At 46.0% G+C, this 22,413-nt stretch overlaps 1 protein-coding gene across 1 annotated transcript; it reads left to right on the top strand.

The window, feature by feature from the left end:
- On the top strand, positions 1–1,873 carry LOC142818031 (uncharacterized). Its single transcript, XM_075896216.1, has 2 exons — positions 1–946; positions 1,044–1,873. Exons 1-2 carry the CDS (start codon positions 70–72, stop codon positions 1,067–1,069), a joined length of 903 nt encoding a protein of 300 aa, XP_075752331.1. The 5' UTR covers positions 1–69; the 3' UTR covers positions 1,070–1,873.
- The last annotated feature ends 20,540 nt before the right edge of the window (positions 1,874–22,413 follow it).

The following is a 22,413-nucleotide window of genomic DNA, read 5'->3' as shown; positions in this document are numbered from 1 at the left end:
CGGACCGTTGTGGAGCAGCTGTCTGTACCTGTTCAGGTGTTCCGTACCAACAAACATGTAGCTCGTGACATGTCGAAGCGGAGGACGGATTCACACTGTTTTGCTCCGGGTTGCCGAAGCGGCTACCCGGGTGCCCCGAAGGCATCGTTGTTTGCAGCTCCTAGAGAAGACGATCTCCGCAGAAAGTGGGAGCGTAACTTCCGGAGGGATGACAAGCCTCTGACCGAAACATCAGCGGTGTGCGAACATTACTTCGAGCCAAGATATATTCTGCGCGAATATGTGCACGTAATAAATGGCTGTGAAGTGCGCACTCCCCGAGGAAAACCGTCATTGGTGCCTGATGCCGTGCCAACGCTTTTGCCAGGTTGTCCAGCGTACCTTTCCGTCGCTGCGCCCAAGCAAAGACCCGAGAGAAGGAAAGCAGCCAAACCTCCTGAAGGCGCAAGCAGAAAACGGCGCAGGCCTGATGCACCTGACGAAGTGTGCGACGGCGGTGAAATGGAAGGCATGGACTTTAATGCTGCCACTAGTGCGCGACTTTCAATTGAAGCTATTCGCACACTTGAAGTTCCTGCAAACTACTGGTGTCGTATAGAAGCAGTTGGCCACTGCGATCTAATATTTGTGACGACAGTGATAAGCAAGCGTACAAAACTGGATATTTTTCATGAAAAAGCTGTGTGCTTTATGTCCACAGAAGGAAAAATTGTAGCCCAAGTCTTCTATCAAGGTGTTTTGTGTCAAGAGAAACCAGTGCAATCCCTTGCTGAGGCCACATCCGTATTGGAAGAAGCTCGAGAAAGCCCTGTCTGCAAGGGAGCAATGTGTAAACAAGAATTCAAGCCGCTTTCCTCTCGGCTGACCGCACATCATCGAGCTGAAGCAAACACTGCTGGACGATCCGTGATCAGCGTACGCTGCTTCGGAAAAGTTTCTTCTGAAGGTAAGTAGACGTAAAGTGCATTAGGATGCCCATAACATTACCACATTGCCTCAGGTATTGAGGGGTGTGATTCATCCTGCTTTTGTTCATTTCACAGGATCATCCATGACCTTGTGCAAATGATGACTTCACGATTTCCAGCTGAAGCGCTGCGCCCAAGTTCAGCAAGTGTTGAGAAGCTGCGATCGTTTCAGGAGTATCTTTCATCATGGGAAGACCACACGAAGGGGCAGAAAGGATTCCTGAGCCAGTCAACAGCAGCTGGGCTGCGAGTGGCAGTGTCAAGTGTGCTTTCTTTGCTTCAGTATCTCACTGAGAAACTAGGCTACAGGTACCTAATGACATCTAGAGTAAGCCAAGATCCTGTTGAGCATGTTTTTGGCATTGTCAGGCAGTCGTCTGGATGTAACACGCACCCAACACCACAGCAGTTTATTAGCACTATCAACTGCTTGAGCTTCAACAATCTTGCTCACTCAGCTTCAAAGGGAAACTGTGAGCCTGCAGTGCTCCATGCCCTTCTACCCGCAAATTCAGGTGCTGAAAATGTTCCATCTGGTAAACAGCGCTTAATGGACAAGTTTATAAACAGTGACAATGTAGCTGCCGTGCACAGCTCGCTCCCACAGAGTGCGCCAGACCATGCGTCATGCATTATATCTGCCATTGACAACCGGCTAACATTTTATATAGCAGGATATGTAGCTAGAAAATGCCTACTGAAGTCTGGCTGCGAAGAGTGCCGTAAACTTCTTCTAATGCAAAAGGAGTCTGCTGAAAGTCTCAAACACCTTGCGCAATTGACACACATGAAAGACAGAGGTGGCCTGCTTTATCCGTCTAGCCTGTTGTTTAAGTTTGTTCATGATTTAGAAAAAGCCTTCACAACGTGTTTCAGTTTGCTGGAGCTGCACGCTGATAGCATACTCGACATTTAAAGCGAAGTTAAGGCAAAGCAAAAAAATGGGCTTGGTTGTCGTGACCATTCTTAAGGCATTGCAGCTGAGGTCATCGTTTTTTACATCACTACTCGTCTGCATTTCCTAACTAAAAGCGTGAACCAGAATAGTGCTAAAAAACGAGAATCAGCCAAGCACCTAAAGCTCAGTAGATGTTAAGTTCTGCACATGTCCATCTCACGTGTCTTCTTTTTTGCGAATCCTCGTAATAGTTTTGAAAAACTGTTAAACTAGTGAAATTTATTTTGTTATTTTGTATTTTTTGTACTCTTCCAACCATCACAATAAATAAAAAGATGTTCCTGTTTTCATTTTCGATGCTGAGCACTGTGTCCTTACCATGACCTTCTATGTAATAAGCCAGCACCAAAACTATAGTGGAAGCGCGCCGTAAGCTTGTGATGGTGATGAGCAATCGCTTTGTAGCGAATGTTATTAGCGCGTGTGGTAAATATGAATATATATATATATATTCTTGGCCAAACTATGTATATACAAACCGCTGAGCCACGCAATAACTAACCTAGCAATTTTACGTTTGCATGAGCCAGGAAGCAAACACGCGCGTTAGAATTGACCATAGCTGCAACTCAGAAGGAGCCAGCGACGGCCGGTCAACGCAGCCGAAGCTCCTAGGAAATGAAGCAGTGGCGCTACCTCGCGCCATCCGTGTGAAAGGCTGGCGCCAGAGCCTGGCCGGTCGCACCACTAAAGTACTTCTAGTTCACTATAGTCGTACAGAGTCGGCGGCGGCGGCGTTGTCGGCGCACGCCGGTTTTTTCATCGGCGGCGGCGTGCGGCCAATTTTCGTCGTCGTCGGCGGCGTCGGCGGCGCAGAAACCGAAACTGAAAATTCAAAAGGCTCTTCTGCCACAGGTTTATGAATTCGTTGAAATTCAGGGATTTTCATCCAAATAGCATAAATGACACTACACAGATGTGTCGACATCCCGATGAATGCAAAGCGTTTTGTAAAATAGTTTTTATTTCGCTTTCATGAAAAAATAACGCGTATTTCAATCTATGTCCATGTTCTACGGTAAATGTGCAGCACTTTGCTTTTTTTTTAATTTAAGATGTTGTTTTAAGTTGTTGTTGTTGTTGGCAACGTCATACTTCATGAAAACTTTTTTCATGGAACAATGAGGAAGCAGTGACGCACGTCACTCATTTCGATTTTTCCGGATCTGATCTTATTTTTACATTGTACGCTGCACAAAAGAAGAAGCAACTCTGCTTCGAGTTTTCTTATTACGATTGCATGAAACCGCTTTTTTGAGTATCTGTCATGCTTTGAATGTAACTTTCCTTCAAACGAATCAAAATACCTACTTTTCGCAATGTGAGAATCTTTTATGCAGCGGTATAGGATGCGGAAGGAAACAAATCTGCGCATTTATTAGACTAGTTCTCAGCGCGGTGTTCAATGAATGAAGTGTAGACATGGGCGTGGGCGAGGCGGGTGGTGCAAAAAGGACACTTGAACCCTTCGAGCTCCACCAGCACTTGCTACCCGCTCTAGCGACACCAACACGACCTACTCCCTCAGTCGTGATGCAAGTTGAAAGAAGGGTTTGCATCCCCCCAAGACAAAAACCTGTCGATGGTCATATGTGCAGATGAGAGCAAATGCAATATTTGCTCAGATAGACAGCCCATACTGGTCACGAGCTGGGCGTTCGTTGACCACGCCTGCAGAGAACGTTGACTCCCCGGCCCCTTGGTGTTTGGTCAGGGGAGGGGAACACCCCTTGCAAGTGGGCTCCATTAAAATTTCTCTTAAAAACGTCACAAATAAGAATGCTTGATAAGTATGTATAAAACATTCAACTTTTCAATGCTTTTTTGTAGCGTGTTCACGTGCTCAATACCCATCAGATGTGTGTGAAATCGAAATAGCAACTGCAACTCTCGACTTGTTCCGGAAAAGACACAATAGAACAATGCAATTACGAGTGCTGGGAACCTATGTTCATTTGTATATTTGATTTCTAGGCATGATTTAAATTCTTATATAAACAAAAATAAAACCTGCAACATATTAAAAAAAGGCTGCTATTGCAAGATGTGTGTTGCAAGACGTGATTTTTCTAGACTTAAGTCTCTGCAAGGCACATCTGGTGTCACAAACTTGTAAGTGTCCCCCCCCCCTTTTCCCCACGACATCTCCCGATCCCCCCTCCCTCTAATAAAAAGGCACCAATGTAGGCCTCCGTGATTGCCTACTGGCGCGCGGCGGGCCAATCCGGTGGCTAGATCCAACAGTGGCGATTTCGACTTGCTTTATTGGAGGTGCTGAAGGATCAAGAAAAGTCCGATATTTGTAAATTTCTTGAGAGTTCAGTGATAGTTTCTTCATGAATACCGTGGATTATTGGACCTCACTTTGTGTATAATGCTCCAATAAAAAAAAATGGTTTCATCCTGTGTCACTGCAGAGTCAGAAGCCATCACATGTGCAGGCATCATTAAGCTTCTATATGACATTGCTAAGGTTCAGTACATTTGTACAAATAATTCTCGTTAATTGAACATTTTGAGTATAATCCCTGCTTGGGTTAGTATGTGTGAAACATAAATTTGAGATTTAATATTATCATTGTGTGTTTCTGCAGCAAAGACACATTGATTAAAACTGATGACTCCGGAGCTACGGCAGAGGTAACATTCGTTCTGTTTTTTTTCGGTTACGGTAACGGTAATGCGTTATCTTTTTATGTATATATATAACGTGGAGCCATGAAACGTTCCCCTTTTTCTTATTTGAGTAACTAGTGAGGTATTTAGCTACTTTTTACTGTAACGAATACATCACTAAATAGACTTACAGGAGTGATGTCGGCCCACACCGTTAGTTGTTGCGGTCTACAGGCTGGCTGTAAACATTAAATGAATATATTCCTTTCATCCAAAAGGGTTGCTCGACCATTGATGATCTCGACCTTTGAGAAATACACAACAGCTTCTTAATGATATGCATATCATCCCACCGAAGCGTGCACTTCGTTTCGTTAATATTTACAGTCAACGTGAGTGCTGTCGTCACACCGTATGTTTTAGGTAGACATTTAGCGTACTCAAAATACCCAAAGACGTCGATCCACCTTGCAACGCGTGGCCACCCGCTGACGGTTCTGTATGAAAATGGCATCCACAGCGAAACATGTTGCATCTTCTGAAATTTTATTACAACATTATTATACTGCCACGCTCGCTTGTATTTTTATGTCACAGTCTTGCGCAAAGGCACTGCCGTAGTGGTTCAGTAGCTAAGGTACTCGGCTGCTGACCCGCAGGTCGCGGGATCAAGTCCCACCTGCGGCTGCTTTATTTTCGATAGAGGCGAAAATGCTGTAGGCCTATGTGCTGCGATTTGGGTGCATGTTAAAGAAACCCAGGTTGTCAAAATTTCTGGAGTCCTCCACTACGGCATCTCTCATAATCATGTGGTGGTTTTGAAACGTTAAACACGACATATTAATCAATTGCCTTGCGCAAAAGACGCTTGGCTGTCTGCGAAAACTTTACATTATTTTAGAATCTTCTGATAAGCTTGACACACCTACGATATAGATGCCACGTGTATAAATGGCGACGTACCTTCGCGCAGATCATATTACCGACGACCAATGCTCTGAATACCGCTATCTGTGTAAAGCACGAATTTCTAGTACTTTGCACTTTCCTATGCACGTGCTCACTCAACAAAAAGTGTCGTCTTGAGCAACCCACGTACCATCTTCTTTGACGTCGCAACCACGCGGCAATACCGTAAGTGAAATGAGAACGGTGAAATGATTGATACAAAACAGTTAGATGGGGCGTAAGTGCACGGCCAAGTTTTGTTTAAGATGCGTATACCACAAGCTGTTTCCTTCTATAGAACCAATATGAGGCGGATTTGTTAAATTACTGTGAAGTTGAATGTCAAGAAAGGAAGAACACGAACTTGGAAAGAGACAGCGGAGACGAAAAGTGATAGGTATTGACGTAAATTTTGATCGGTCATTCCACGCCAAACGTCCAAGGCGTTTTGGCGACTATCTCAGGTGTATTCGAAAAATGTCGGGCTGATTTACTCTATTGAAAGCAGTCTATTGCGAAAATTTTTTGCAGAGAAAAATATTTTTGGTCACCTATATGTGACCATAATTCCTGCAATAGGCTGGGCCCTATATTGAGTCCTAAGATAAAAACACATTTACTGAGCGAGTCTATGTGGGCTCCATTTATTTTGCCGACCTATGGTTTCTAATATTTAAAACCTCCCACGATGGCGTGCCTTGTTGTCGTATTGACGTTCCGGCTTGTAAAGCCGAAACTTTTATTTTTCAAATTATAAGACTGTTCATAACTTCCCCCTCCCCGAACTCGTTCTAGGGTTGGTCCTTTCATTAAAATCAGTCATATATATTAAAGTAATGCTTGGATATTAACTATTCATAACTCTCATTTAAGGATGTGGGAATGAAATGACCATCACTAAATGACTGATGAGGTGAAATATTAACATTAAAGAGGATAGTAAACGTGACTAAATAGCTATTTCTACAAAAACAATGTAACCTGAACTAATTATGTCACCACACATCTAAAACCTCATGCAATGTATATTGCATACCTGCAAGGTGCAGTTATTCCAGCGCTTTTTGCAGTGAAATTCCGTCACGGAGTTAATCCCATTCACGATGGTGCTATCTTTAAATTTAACGGTCGAATATCTAACGAAGCATTAGGAAATTCTTTGCGTGAAACCTGTATTTTTTCGCGATGTAATTGAGTATTGTATACATTGTGCTTGCACGAAGTTTAATGCAGGTGATGTGTTTATAGAGTACACCGTTCGGTGACTATGATAAAATAGAAACAGCAATTTATGTTAATTCATGCTACAAAACTCACGTGACCTGCTCGAAGTGCGTTACTAACGAACAGAAGAATTAAATAATTCTCGGTCTTTTAATGTTGTTTCTGTAGTCCAATCTAGAAACGTTCGTATTAAACGAGCACGATTGTACGAAGGCATAGAATTGGGTTCTGCAGCATGTTGTGACGCATGTGCCACTCCAGGTCACCTTTATTACGTGACAACAGAATCCACACAAAGCTTGATCTATGATTATGTACCTAATCAACTGAGAATAAGAGCTAAGCTTCGGATTCATTATTAATGTGGCTTCAAAGACGAGAAAGCAGCACGATTCGCGAGCAATCGAGCGCCCGTTCTCTCTCTCTATTTCGTTGAACTGCTTGTGCCCTGAGATGCCACTTTAATTTCTTTTTGAATAAATGTGGCGATCTGGAAAGTTGTGAGCGCCAAACAAGGCGCTAACAAGAATGAGAGAGACAGGACGGGTGCTTGTGAACGTCGCGTGGAGGCATTAGTTAGCGCTTGAAATTTCCCGGTAGCAATGCGCCATCTGGCAGGATTTCAAGTTTTGTTAAAATGTAGCGATGACACAGATCATGGGTTTTGTCATGTCATTTGCTACCAATTAAACAGTGGCTGCGTAATTTAGATTACCATGAAAATTGTCGCGGCCATATTTCAAGAACGGAGGAGGCAGAAACGCACCGTTCATGCCATACGTGATCCTTCATCACTCGTGGAAATCAATTTATTCAAGCTGTAACGTGATTGCAGAATTCTGTTACTTCTCGGCAATCAGAGAGGCTTTTAATTCTTCAGTCTCTTTATGAGATATTGCTGCCATCTTTTTCCAACAGGCTTGCAGTTCTGTTGCACGGACATAGCAACACCCATGTTTTTGATGATTTTTTTTTCATTCCCATTCAAAAACTTTTCCATTCATAGTCATTTCTGAAGTGCACAAGAACTGAATTCCTGTCGTTCATCACCCGTCGTTACGTTCGTCCAGTACACACTGCAAAAGGCTTGATGGCAAAGTCGTTTTCTATGTTCATGTTCCTTGTACCCAACCTTTCGCGCTCTTTGTGCACTTCAAGGAATTCAGAAAGACTACAATACAACTCAACCAGCTGTACACCGTGCCGTCGGGACTGGTATGCATGACGCAAATATGTTGCGAGTGGTCTCGCAGTGTTCTGCCATTGTGCTTCGTTCCCTGTCCCGTGAGCTCAAGTTTGGTCGACACGTGGCGTCGTTGCCGCGCCATTGGTGTCGTGTTTCCCGTGTCTTTTCTTATACACAGTGTTCTACGAAGAAATGCCTCTGTGTAGCCGCTGGTGCCGAGGTCGCGGATTACGTTTTTGCTTCTTTCCTTCCGCAGCTGTGGTGACAATTGGTGGTTAGATTATCGGTTATTTCTTTACTTATTTTAGTTTTCTCGTTTAGCTAGTTTTCTGTATTCTAGCCCAAGAAAGGTGATCCAGATTTTTTTTCTCTCGTGGGAATGACCATAGGTATCTGCGTACATGGTTGCAACTCCACATTTCCAAGTTGTAAGACTAGGAGTGCCCTGCCCACGGCCCCTATTCTCTTTCTGCTCTAGCAGCCATGATCGTCACGTTCTTCCAAACCTTCTCCTCCTACCTACTCCTAAACTATTTTCTCCACTCTCCCTTTTCCCTTCAAGGGACTGAGCCCTGGTCAAGCAAGGAAAGATAGTGTCCTTTTCTTTTTCTTCAACCACACATTCATCCATTCAGGGGAAGCTTGCATGCAGTAACTGGTTTGGAAAGCAGGTAAGGTTCGCGGAAAGTCACCTCACCTACCCTGATTTGTTCTGGGTCTAGGCTCTCGAGGTGCGCCAAAAGAGGCGACAACACGAAAGTCATACTTCGAATTCTTTAGGGCTGTTGGCTCCCCTCCTCAAAAAATCTTTTGACACGCCTGGCTGACTGATGGCCTAGGAAGAGCTGTCGGAAATCGAGGCAGCTTGATTTGTTCGACGGGCCACGAGACGCGCTGAATAATTAGCAGAGAGGTTGGGATTCATCGTCAGGTATGTTTCCCACACTCTGTAGTGCTTTCAAGTCTTCCACTCCCCCAGGCCCTAGCCTGCCTAGCGCTGCAGGCCCTATTCTGCACGTGCGATGCAACGTTATTGCACTGTGCTGTGTTGTGCGTATTATTGCATTATGACCTACGTTGTGTTTCTCTCTCGCCGTGTGACGAACTGAACGTGCATCCTTTCTATTTCCTGGGTAGAAAAGAAGGCAGTGGTTGACTTTCTCTCTCTTTCTCCTTCTCGTTTTTTTATCTTTATTCGCTGCGTCGTGCTCTCTGCTGGGCTGCAGAAATTAGGCGCCTTCTTCTAACCACTACCCCCACCATTTGGGGGACGGAGATGAAGACGGCAATTTCTTTGGACTGCCCTTGACTGAATGGACATGCAGTCTGTCCGTTTACAGTGATATGCAAGGCGGCTTTCCTGTAAGGTTTCTTTTTCAACCAAAAACACTCGTTCACAGACTGCTTTCCTCCCTGATTGTGCCTTTACCTTTTCGAATTCCAGCGAGTGCACGCGAGCACGCGAGTACAACAAAATGTCACCTCTCCGAATTCCAGCAAAGGCACGTGAGCACAACAAGATCTCAAAAAGGTGAATGGCAAAAACAAAATGAGCGAGAAAAGCCGTCTGTGAACGAGAGTTTATGGTTGGAAAACTAACCTTACAGAAAAGCTGCCTTGCAGATTATTGCAAACTGTGTATTGTTTTCTCCTGCAGAGAATTTTAGGAAGACCACGGCTTAAAATGCGAGCACCGAGACGCTCTGAACCAGCTCTCAGAAGCTCTCATCAAGCTTCCATGATGCTACCATCAACATATAGTATTACGCTACCTTTAGTGTTTAAATAGTTTATATAAAACTTGCTCTTATCAGCCCCGGCTACTCTGCTTGACTTCTACCTGAGATTTGGCTAGCTCCTTCAAATGCATCATGAGCAAGCAAAAGGGCACGGATTTGTAAAGATGAAAATGTGCAACATCACATCGCTTTTATTACGTGACATATTCGTTCTCCGCCGCATTCGCCCGATCGTGTCCACATATAACTTTCCCGTTTTATAGCGACGACACACCGTTGATTGCGGTCACGTCATTGAATGTCATTTAAACAGCGGTTGCATTATTTATTTGCAAATTCATTCTTCATAAAGTATGGTGAAGTAATTTATTATTTGGCCACCTGAGGAGCTTTCTAACTTGACTTATGTTTTTATCAAGACTTGAATATAATGTCAAGTTTTATGTGGTTGACTCTGAGCATTACCTTCGCAACAGAAGTACATCTGTCAGCGACAATAATTCTTAACCTTTCCCAGTGCCAGTAGGTCCGTTCAAGTGACGTGATGAAAACCAGTTTGCTGAACTATGTCATATATGACATGTCGCTCAAATGTCGGTCTCTGCATTTTTGATGAATCCAGCCGTCTTTTGTAAATTGTCTACTGGCAAGTTTTTTAAAATTTTGTTTTGTTCTTTTTAAAAATGGTGGTCTCAGACAAGCTTATTACGCCTCTTCTCACCACTGTATAGCCGTTGTTACGCGCGGCGCCTGGGCCGACGGGGGAGGGCCGCGTTCTTTGTTCATCAAGCAAGTCACCGAAGGGCTGCCAGCCTGCTGTCCGTCGTGTATTGTCCATCTTAGCCGGGAAGTGAGGTGGCATTCGGACACCATAAGACGTTCGACGAGACGGCCACAATGGTTTCTTGGTGTCACAGGTGCAGTGTGGTGGCCACGCCCTAATCAAAGACCTTGACTTGAGCGAGTGTGAGCGGCACCGTCAGAAATGGTGCGTGTGTCTCGTGATTCAACAGCGCATTCTGGACCCATTCCCTGATTAAGTCAAAACGTACACTTTATAGTGAGCCACCCAGCTCATTCGCAAGAGACCTCTCGCCCTGTCTGTACAGAATGTAATAAATACTCTGTTAAGTTTGCCATCTTACTCCTGAGTGCACATGCGTTTTATTTTCTGTCTCTCTACACGCCCTTTCTTGCCCCTATTTCTCAACCCTCGGTGCTAGGCAGCAAACCGGATGCCAAGATATGGTTAATCCCCCAGCCTTCCTTTCTCTCTCTTGCCATCTTACTGCCTTGGCATCTTCATCCCGGCTATCCAATGTCTTAAAAGGCCGGTACAAACAGACAAGTTAAAAAATAAAACAGATGGTGAATATTTTCTGCAGCATGTTCAGACGCTGCGTATAAGTGGTCATCCTCGAAAATTATCAACTTTAACACTGCGGACAGGTGCTGATATACCCTGAGTAGGTTCGAGCATGTATTATGCCTCGACGCTTGTAATCTTCATTAAACTTCTCCCTTTTGCTTTCTACCTTCGGGGTTTTGTGTAGTTCTTCATCTAACGCCTAACCTCCATGTCCTTCCTCATTTATTCCTCCTCCTCCCTTCATCTAACGCACTGCATTCGTGCTGCACTGCTACCACTTCATTTCTTCTTTATGTACGCCCTGCTTCGGGCACAATTATAGCCTGCCATCTTGGACTGATAATGATGCCGTTTTCCATCCGTATGAATATTCGAATTGTGTTATGGCGAACTCGCACGCATCAAAACGCTGGGCCATTACATTCAACGTCGTATCATCATAATCATAGCTAATTACGACACAAAAAACAGATAAATTGCTTCTAAGCCTAAGATGGCAGTGTCTATGCTTTACTGTAACTGTTACATTTATTTTTTGTGAATTTGTTCAATATGTCATTTCATGCAGCGGCCGGCGAACTCGTTCCGCTGTTCATAGTGGTACTCTCGGTCTTTGAAGCTGGATGAAGATAACTAAGAAGCCTGGTTTCTACTGGCTACATAAAATGTGAAACGAAGCTATAAATCACGATGAAAAAGAAGAAAAATCTGCGAAAAGTCATTACTGGCGCATAAATGGCGCGCCGATTGCGCCGATGAAAAACGTCGGCGGCGGCGGCGGCGGCGCGCCGATCAGTTCGCGTCAGCGGCGCGGCAAAAACTATTGGCGGCGGCGGGCCGACCAGTCGGCGCACACCTCTACTCTTTTCTGCCACTGGCAACATGGCCGCCGCACGCTCGACGTGGGTTCACTCTGTCCTAGAGTGTACTACTATTCTAGTACACTCTACTCTGTCCCGTAGCGGCGCATAGGCGGCTTCCACTCCAGCAAGTTTTATGTATCCTCCTTGGCGCCGACTGGTCGGCGCGCCGCCGCCACTGACGTTTTTCATTGGCGCGCCATTTATGCGCCAGTACTGACTTTTCACAGATTTATCTTCTTTTTCACCTTGATTTATAGCTTCGTTTCACATTTTATGTTGCCTGTGAAAACCAGGCTTTTTAGTTATCTTCATCCAGCTTCAGAGACCGAGAGTACCACTATGAACAGCGGCACAAGTGCGGCGGCCGCTGCATGAAATGACATATTGGACAAATTGACAAAAAATAAATGTAACAGTTACAGCAAAGCATAGACACTGCCATCTTAGGCTTAAAAGCAATGTTTGCTTTTTTTGTATCGTAATTAGCTATGATTATGGTCGTATGACGTTGAATGTAATGGCCCAGCGTTTTGATGCGTGCGAGTTCACCATAGCACTAGTCGAATATTCATACGGATGCAAAACGGCATCATTATTAGTACAAGGTGGCCGCCTATAATTGTGCCCGAAACAGGGCGTATATACAGAAGAAATGAAGTGGTAGCAGTGCAGCACGAATGCAGCGCGTTAGATGAAGAACTACACAAAGCCCCGAAGGATGAAATCGAAAGGGAGAAGTTTAATGAAGATTAAAAAAGTCGAGGCATAATACATGCTGCGTCTGAACATGCTGCAGAAAATATTCACCATCTGTTTTATTCTTTAACTTATCTGTTTGTACCGGCCTTTTAAGACAATGTATATCTGGGATGAAGATGCCAAGGCAGTAAGATGGCAAGAGAAAGAAAGGAAGGCTGGGGTATTAACCATATCTTGGCATCCGGTTTGCTGTTAAGCACTGGGGGTGGAGAAATAGGGGCAAGAGAGGGCATGTAGAGAGACAGAAAAGAAAACGCATGTGCACTCAGGAGTAAGATGGCAAACTTAACAGAGGATTTATTACATTCTGTACAGACAGGGCGAGAGATCTCTTGCGAATGAGTTGGGTGGCTCAATATAAAGTGTGCGTTTTGACTAAATCAGGGAATCGGTCCAGAATGCGCTGTTGAATCACGAGACACACGCACCATTTCTGACGGTGCCGCTCACACTCGCTCAAGTCAAGGTCTTTGATTAGGGCGTGGCCACCACACTGCACCTGTGACACCGAGAAACCATTGTGGTCGTCTCGTCGAACATCTTATGGTGTCCGAATGCCACCTCACTTCCCAGCTAAGATGGACAATACACGACGGACAGCAGGCTGGCAGCCCTTCGGTGACTTGCTTGATGAACAAAGAACGCGGCCCTCCCCCGTCGGACCAGGCGCCGCGCGTAACAACGGCTATCCAGTGGTGAGAAGAGGCGTAATAAGCTTGACTGAGGCCACCAGTTTTAAATATAACAAAACAAAATTAAAAAAAACTTGCCAGTAGACACTCTACAAAAGACGGCTGGATTCATCAAAAATGCAGAGACCGACATTTGAGCTACATGTCATATATGACATAGTCCAGAAAACTGGTTTTCATCACGTAACTTGAACGGACCTACTGGCACTTGGAGAGGTTAAGAATGATTGTCGCTGACAGATGTACTTCTGTAGCGAAGGTAATGCTCAGAATCAACCAAATAAAACTTAACATTATATTCAAGTCTTGATAAAAAAGCTTCTCAGGTGACCAAGTAATAAATTACTTCACTATACCTTATGAAGAAGTAATTTGCAAATAAATAATGCATCCACTGTTTAATTGATATTCAATGACGTGACCGCAATGAACGGTGTGTCGTCGCTATAAAAACTGGAAAGTTATATGTGGACACGATCGGGCGAATGTGGCGGAGAACGAATATGCCACGTAATAAAAGCGATGTGATGTTGCACATTTTCATCTTTACAACTCCGTGCCCTTTTGCTTGCTCGTGATGCATTTGAAGGAGCTAGCCAAGTCTCAGGTAGAAGTCAAGCAGAGTAGCCGGGGCTGATAAGAGCAACGTTTATATACACTATTTAAACACTAAAGGTAGCGTAACACTATATGTTGATGGTAGCATCATGGAAGCTTGATGGGAGCTTCTGAGAGCTGGTTCAGAGCGTCTCGGTGCCCGAGTTTTAAGCCGTGGTCTTCCTAAAATTCTCTGCAGGAGAAAACAATGGACAGTTTGCAATAATCTGCAAGGCAGCTTTTCTGAAAGGTTAGTTTTCCAACCAAAAACTCTCGTTCACAGACTGCTTTTCTCCCTCATTTTGTTTTTGCCATTCACCTTTTTGAGATCTTGTTGTGCTCGCGTGCCTTCGCTGGAATTTGGAGAGGTGACATTTTGTTGTACTCGTGTGCTCGCGTGCATTCGCTGGAATTCGAAGAGGTAAATGCACAATGAGGGATAAAAGCAGTCTGTGAATGAGAGTTTTTGGTTGGAAATTAAACCTTACTGGAAAGCCGCCTTGCAGATCACTGTAAACGGACAGACTGCATGTTCATTCAGTCCAGGGCAGTCCAAAGCGATTGTCGTCTTTATGCCCGTCCCCCAAATGGTGAGGTTAGTGGTTAGAAGAAGGCGCCTAATTTCTGCAGCCCAGCAGGGAGCACGGCGCAGCGAATAACGATAAATAAAAAGAGAGGGAGAAAGAGAGAGAAAGTCAAAGACTGCCTTCTTTTCTACCCAGGAAATAGAAAGGATGCACGTTCAGTTCGTCACACGGCGAGAGAGAAACACAACGTAGGTCATAATGCAATAATACGCACAACACAGCACAGTGCAATAACGTTGCATCGCACGTGCAGAATAGGGCCTGCAGCGCTGGGCAGGCTAGGGCCTGGGGTAGTGGAAGACTTGAAAGCACCACAGAGTGTGGGAAACATACCTGACGACGGATCCTAAGCTCTCGGCTAATTGTTGAGCGCGTCTCGTGGCACGTCGAACAAATCAAGCAGCCTCGATTTCCAACAGCTCTTCCTAGGCCGTCAGTCAGTCAGGCGTGTCCAAAGAGTTTTTGACGAGGGGAGCCAACAGCCCTAAAAAAATCGAAGTATGACTTTCGTGTTGTCGCCTCTTTTGGCGCACCTCGGGAGCGTTGACCCGGAACAAATCAGGGTAGGCTTAGCTGCAATCGTCCCCCGCGTCCAAGCGGCTCCGAGCCAGGGAGGCTGATCTTCTACAAACACACGCACACAAGCACGCACAGTTTCATTCCGAGAGGGAATTGGAAGTGGTCGCAATGACGTACGTAATGTGCATCTGCTATAAAAAGGCGTGCAGTGTATGCCATAGCTTCTTTTCTTTGAAAGTCTTGGAATTCTAGTACATTTTCGTTATATAGGTGAAGTATGAGGTGGCTGTTAGTCGCATATATTAGGGTTAAAGTACTACGAATAAATATTCGCCGCGCATGACTCCTGGAAATGATACTCCTGAATGATGCGCCCAGGAAATCGCTCCAACATTTTTTTTAAAACTAAGCTCGCACGTGGGAGTACTTGTTCTCTATCTGTGCTTTTCTATGGTTCATGAATGTTAAGCCCCGCTGCCGCTTCTATAAAATGGTGCACAATAAGCCGTATCAACGCAGTGACAGGATTTCCTACAGACTACCAAGCATTCGATCACCAGACATTTTCCCTCCGGCATATTGTGATTAAAAGACGCGACATATTTTGCTGAAAACCCCGTTTATGCACTGGGGCCCGTTGCACAAATGTTGCACACTACAACTCTTGACCAACGCGAACACGAAGACGGCAAGTAAAAGCCTTTATGGTATTGTCTGTACGGCCGGTGTAACGATACCCTCTAGTCTTGAGGTTAGTGGGTTAAACCATGCACTTTGCTCATTGCTATTTTTCATCATGGAGTTTGTCTATTCACTGAGTGGTGCTATGTGGAGCACGCGGCAGTAGTGCCGACGTGTTTTTGGTGCTGGTACAAAAAGAAAACTAGCTTGTATCTCTTCTTCAATGAGTCCTTCAATTAAATCTATTCTAGGGGGCTGCATAGAAGACTATACGCCTGACGCAGTTGGAAAAGTAAAGGACGTTGTAAGAGACCACTTCTGCTAATTGAAGGACTTGTAGACCATTACCATCTAGACTGTGGTGCTCTGCAGAAAGATGTTGAGCCAATGACGCGGTTTTTAAATTTAACATTGATGTGTCCAGACAGTTATATACCAACAGCACATTTGCTAGCAGCCTGCCCTGTGTACCGACTGTAAGTTTTTTGAAAAAAGCTTTTTTTGTTTTTAGTGAGCTAAATAATTTTGAATTGGCGTTCAACTGATCTCAGTTCACGCATGTGTTTATATTAAGGTGGTTGGTTGTGGTGGTTCCTAGCATTAAGTGCAATCCTAGCATTAAGTACAAGCTGAGTGGACGCGAGAAACATCGACAGCATATACAGCTCTCTAAGTAATTATTCAAATTATTTCCGCACAAGTATTAGCTTTAGTAATCGAGGAATTCGAATACTTTTAGAGTGCACCACGTGGATCTCTTGTGACACTGTGAAGAAATACCGACGTGTAAAGCACCTGGTTAATTACATCCGAGAGAGAGAGAGAGAAAAGTAAACGTTTATTTTGAAACAGTGCCCCGAGCAATGCCCGGTGTCACCCTGAGGTGAGAGGGCTCCTTAGTCCAGGAACCCTCTGGCTTCTACTGCCCTCTTGACCCTGGCGACGAGTCGTTGTTGCTCTTCCAGGTCATTGAGGGCGAGCTTCGCCTCCCACGTTTCGGTTAGGTCTTTGTTCGTCCGTCCTGCTTCGTTATCAGTCGTGTGTTGTTGCAGATTACGTCTGGCAATACACTGGCATGCAAGAAGCAAGTGCGCCAGGGTGTCTGGCACGTTGCAAAGCGGGCACATAGAGCTATATCTCGTTGGTTAGAGACGGTGCGTTAGGGCCCCATGTGTGTATGTGCTGCTTCGCAGGCGTCTCAGTATTACGCTTTCCTCTTTTGTCAGTTTTGGGTGTGGTGGAGGGTATACTCGTCGCTCCAGCCTGTAATGCTGGAGTAACGGCGAGTAGGTGTTTTGAACAACTTCCGTATCTTCAACGACGTGTCGAATGTCCTGTGGGCAGGGGGCAGCCCGGCTGACGTGCTCACGGGCAGTGGCGTTGGCCGCTTCATTTCCCTGCAAACCCTCGTGTCCTGGCACCCATCATACACAAGTGTATGGGAGTGGAGTGCTCCGCCGTTTCAAAATATTGATGGCATTGGCGGAGATACGGCCTTTAGCAAAATTCCTGCAGGTGACTTGTGAGTCGGTGAAAATGACCGCGGCGTCTGTACATGTTGTGGTTGCTAGAGCGATTGCCGATTCTTCTGCGGCGTCTGAATTGAGTGCGTTAACCGTGACCGACGCTAATTCTCGGCCTTGAGAATCGACGACGCTGACAGCGTACGCGTTTCTATGCGGATACTTGGCCGCGTCAGTGTAGCGGGCGTCCGGGTCTTGCTTGAACATTCGTCGAATAGCGTTAGCTCTAGCCTTGTGTCTGCTTTTGTGGAAAGTAGGATGCATGTTGCGTGGAATAGGTGCGATGGATAGCGACTCTATAATGTACAGCGGGATGCGCTTTTTTCGGTCTGCATCGGCGATGAACGTGTCGCTGTAGTTGAGGTACAGGAGCACCGTCCTCCCCGTGGGCGTCAGCTTGAGCCTCTCCAGCTGACTGTTCCTATGCTCTTCGATGAGCTCTTGCCACGTGTTGTGGACGCCCACATTTAGGAGACGTGTAGTAGAGGCCATTGGCGGAAGTACCAGGGCTACTTTAGTGGCCTTTGTTATCATGATATTAAGTTTTTCAATTGCAGCGGTTTTCGAATTCAGGTACGGCGTGCCGTACGTTATGCGGTTGATGAACAGAGCTTGCATTATACGTAGCGTGTCGTGTTCTTTGAGTCCGTTTCGTTGATTCGCGATCCTCTTGACGAGGTGCGTGAGCTGTGATAGTGTCCGTTGGAGTCTCGGTATGGTGGCAGCTCCCGATCCATTCTTGTAGATGTGAACTTTAAGCACTCGCAGGGTCTCGACTTTTGGAATTAAGGTCCCTTTCGGCGTTACGCTAGGGTCGGGCTCGTCGTATAGAGGGGGTCTGCCTCTTGTTCTCGCTTTGAGGACGAAGTGCTCGGATTTCTCGGGGGCACAGCAGAGACCGCAGTTTCTGAGATACCGTTCGATGGTATCTACGGTGGTTTGTAGGCAGGTCTCTTGTCTCCCAGTGTTCAAAGCCCTGGTCCAGAGCGTGATGTCATCAGCGTAGATCGCGTGCCGTAAATCAGGTATTTTGTCGAGAATTTTTGGCAGATTGACTATAGTCACATTGAAAAGTAACGGCGAGATGACCGAACCCTGCGGCGTTTCTTTTTTCGGTAGTTGGAAGCTTTTGTTGCAGATGTTGCATATGCCCACAGTTGCCGTACGGTCCGTCAGAAAGTTTCTGACATACGCGTAGGTTCTAATGCCGCAGCCAACGCCTTCGAGGTAGTTGAGGATCGCGTCGTGGCTGACGTTATCGAAGGCCGCCTTGACGTTGACTCCGAGTATAGAGTACTTTCTTCGATGGGTGAGGTGATCAAGAAGGTCTTCTTTGAGTAGTAAGAGCACGGCGTGCGTCGAAAGATGCTGCCTGAAGCCAAACATGGTGTCCGGTAGGTGTCCACTATCTTCCAGGTACTGAGTTAAGCGGTCGTGCACCATGTGTTCGAACAGCTTTCCCACGCACGAAGTGAGAGAAATCAGGCGCAAGTTCTCGATGCCGACTGGTTTGTTAGGCTTAGGGATCATGGTGATTTCCGAGTGCTTCCATAAAGCAGGTAGCTCTCCTTTATCCCAGCAGTCGTTGTAATATCGGAGAAGAGCCGTGGCCTGGTGCGGTAGGTTGCGTAAGTGCTTGTTGACAATCCTGTCTATTCCGGGGCTGGTATTTTTTGTCAACTTCGTTAGGGCTGTGTGCAGTTCAGCCAGGCTGAAGGGCCGGACGAGTTCAGTGTTTGGTGCGCCAGCGTATTCTTTGGTGTGAATTGAAGCCCCAGTGGGTGCATCGCCACAGAGCTTCTTTTGTAATTCTTCTAGGAGGTGTTCTGTACCGGCGTAGTTTCGAATAAGCATCTGAAGATGCTGCTTCTGTGCTGCTTTGGAGGGTTGCGTGGCTAGAAGTGTGCGTAGCAGATGCCAGGTCTTCTTGATGCTCAAGGTCCCCTGCAGCTTGTCCCAGAAAGCGTACTAGTTCTGCCTGGCCAATTGGTTCACATAATCTTGAGATTGCTCGGTGAGGAGAGAAATGCGTTTCCGTAACTTTATGTTTAGTTTTTGCCGCTTCCACTGTTTTAGAAGTCCTCTTCTAGCCTCCCAAAGGTGGAGGAGATGTGCGTCGACGGCGGGTGTATCAACGTCAAGCTGTATGTCCTTAGTGTAGTATTTGGCTATTTTGAGCACATTCTTAAACCAGTCTTCAATGTCGATTATGGTGGTTTCAACGTCGAGGTCATTCCTAAAGTATTGTCATTCCGTTAACCGCGCTATTCCAGTCATGGTCTGTTTAAGAGTGTGCCATACGGAGAGTGGGATGATGTGATGATCGCCACCTAAAGTTTCCGGTAGCACACTTCACTCTGCCCCAGTGACGTTCGCCGTAAATGTAAGATCTGGATTTGTATCCCTGGAGACGCTGTTCCCGATTCTCGTCTTCTGAAGAGGGTCATTCCACAGGGTTAGTCTGTGATGTTGAGCAGTATCGTGCACTCTAGAACCCTTCCTCGTGGTGATATGATAGCCCCATGCCGCGTGAGAGGCGTTAAAGTCTCCCATTATTATGATCTGGTGGCCATTCGTGCGCTTCCCGATTTCTCGTATGAAGTGATCGAAGTCTGGTAGTTGGTCTCGTGGGGGGCTGTATATATGGGTTATGAAAATACTTTGCTGCGTCTTTCGTTCCGGCAGAATCATTGTTGACTTGCACAGCAATCCCATCAATTTTGGCATTAAGCGTAGTGATCTTGTGTTCAAACATTGAGGCTGTTGTTTCTATTGCAGAATGGACAATCTTTTCCATCGCAGCGTGCATGTTATTCATGAAAGATTCTTCGAATATCGTGCACCTTGCGTTCACTAGGGATTGGATGCCTACCTTGGTCAGCGTCGTTGCCGGCTCTGTGCTTGAGTTTGCTTGTTCATGATATTGTTGTTCTGCATTGTCCGAATGTCCTTGCTGATGCGTGCACCTTTCAAGTAGTTTGTCAATGAGCTCTTGGTGTCGTTTTGACTCTGAAGCAGTTTATTTATGAGGCTTTGTTGGCTTTGCAGTTGGCTGTGCTGATTCTGGAGCTTTTTTGCTGGTTTTTCAGTCTATCTTCGAGAACCTGTATGGATGAGGTGTCCGACTTCGAGGAGGTTAAGCTGCTGCTGTCGTTAGATACACCTGCCATGGTAGCGTAGCTCGCACGTTTAACGGAACGCGAGCGCGTGCGAGAGCGGGAGCGCGAACTGGAACGCAGTATTGATTTGGATCTGCTGCGCGTAGAGACGGAACGCGTGCGAGAACGGGAGCATGAACTCGAACGTAATTTTGATTTGGAACTGCTGCGCGTGGAGACGCGGCCCTCATTGTTACTGTTAGAGGTAGCGGCCGATATGCTAACCTCAGGGAACTCTGCTCCGCTGGCGTTCCAGTTGTTGTCTATTTCTTGTAGCCTGTTGAGGCACTGTTGTCTTACGTTGGGTGGTGGATTTGGCTTTAGTCTCCTTTTGCATTCTGTACTTGCTGTTTCGTGTCCTTCCCCGCAGATCTTGCAGATGGGTGCACATTCATGTCCCTGCGTTTGTCCGGCCTTGCCGCATTTATAGCCGAAATCTGGGATAGGTTTCGGACAGACGTCCTGGCGGTGACCCGTATTGCCACAAGCTCGGCAATACTGCACTGGCTTACGATATGGTCTGCAGCGGAAGTCTGTGCTATGGAAAATTATGTAGTAGGGAACGTGCGGTCCTTCAAAGAAGACGACTGCCGTGGTCGATTGACCTAGCATTCGGGCGTGAAGAACTGTGTATCTTGCCGGTGCGCGAATTCCAGCCATGAGTTCTGCGGTGCTCGTACCGGGTATCAAGCCACTGATGACGCCTCTGGAGACATCATCCAGTGTTCTCATGTTGCCGTTCACAGTGTAAAAATTTCCTCCAAGCTGTATTTTCTGGATGCTTACCAGCTTTGTGGCGTCTTCTTTGGCGGCGGTGCTTGCGATGATTAGGTTTTCCATTCTCTGTACTTGTACGCGTACCTTGTCGTTAAAGTCTTGCTGTGATAGTCGACTCATTTTGCCGATGGCATGCGTGACAGCGACGGTGTTCTATTTGGCGAGGTCAAGACCTGCTTGCGGACGGTAGACGATCTTAATGTCATCGAGCGGCAGAGGTGGCATCTTGGGCCTGCGTTGTTGCTGCGTTGGTGATGACTTTAGCGTCTGCTCATTGATAGGTGGCTGCTCTGTGGGTTGGTTGGCCGGTGTCCTTGGATTGGCGACAGCCTTCTTGTCTTTCTTATTTCTCGTGATCCAAGCGCTTTCCGTTGCAATTGTTCTGCCACTGCCAGCGTCATAAGTCCACGAGGTTTCTGTTGTTTTGTTTGCCTCCACTGGGTCAGTTTGCATTGCATTTTCTTTGTCTTGCTGGTCTTTCTTTGTCTTGCTTTGCATTTTGCTCGCTGCGGCTGCGTCTCAGCTCATTCTAAGCTTTTTGCCACGGTGAGCGCGAGCGCTCGTGCCGTGCGGTCAGGAACGCCTGAGCGCGTTGTGCACGCGCCGCACAGCTTTGCTCAGGAACGAATTTGGCATTAGGCGTAATAAATTGAACGCGCGCTTGTCGGGAATTAAGTCTTATATCTTGAGACAGGATGCACTCACCCAAAAGAAGCTAGTGTCCGCCGATTCCTCGTGTCTTGGCGGCTGAGGCTGTGAAACTCTTGGGTTCGTCACTGGCCTTGTTTCAGGTTAAAAAGCACGAAAAGCAGGAGCCCATGCGAGACGCGTCTGGTCTATACGGCCCCCTAGCGGTGGATCCCCTAATTACATCCGAAGAATAATAAATTGATAGAGCACAACGAGCAAAGAATCCGCGAAAAGGAAAAAAAAGGTATGTTTCGTGGCGGATGAGTTGCAAATATAAGCCAACACATGAATACTGGGTAATTAAACGTGGTCCCTCAAATACTATTCTGTTAGTTCATAACTGTGACTTATTTTCCATGCAAAATTTTTTTTCATGAATTCTTTGCTTTTGTCGCACAGGTTTGTATCACCTCCCGGTAAGCGGAGCGCTGCACGTGGTTTAAATGCACCTGGTTAGAGTTCGCATTTTTTTGACTAAAGCTATAATAATGTGGCACTCCAAACATCGAAAATCAAAATGACGAACTATTGGAATGACGAAAGTTAGAACACCGAAAAA

Source organism: Rhipicephalus microplus, chromosome 5, assembly GCF_043290135.1.
Source record: "Rhipicephalus microplus isolate Deutch F79 chromosome 5, USDA_Rmic, whole genome shotgun sequence".
NCBI lineage: Eukaryota > Metazoa > Arthropoda > Arachnida > Ixodida > Ixodidae > Rhipicephalus > Rhipicephalus microplus.
This window is presented reverse-complemented; position numbering and strand designations above follow the sequence as displayed.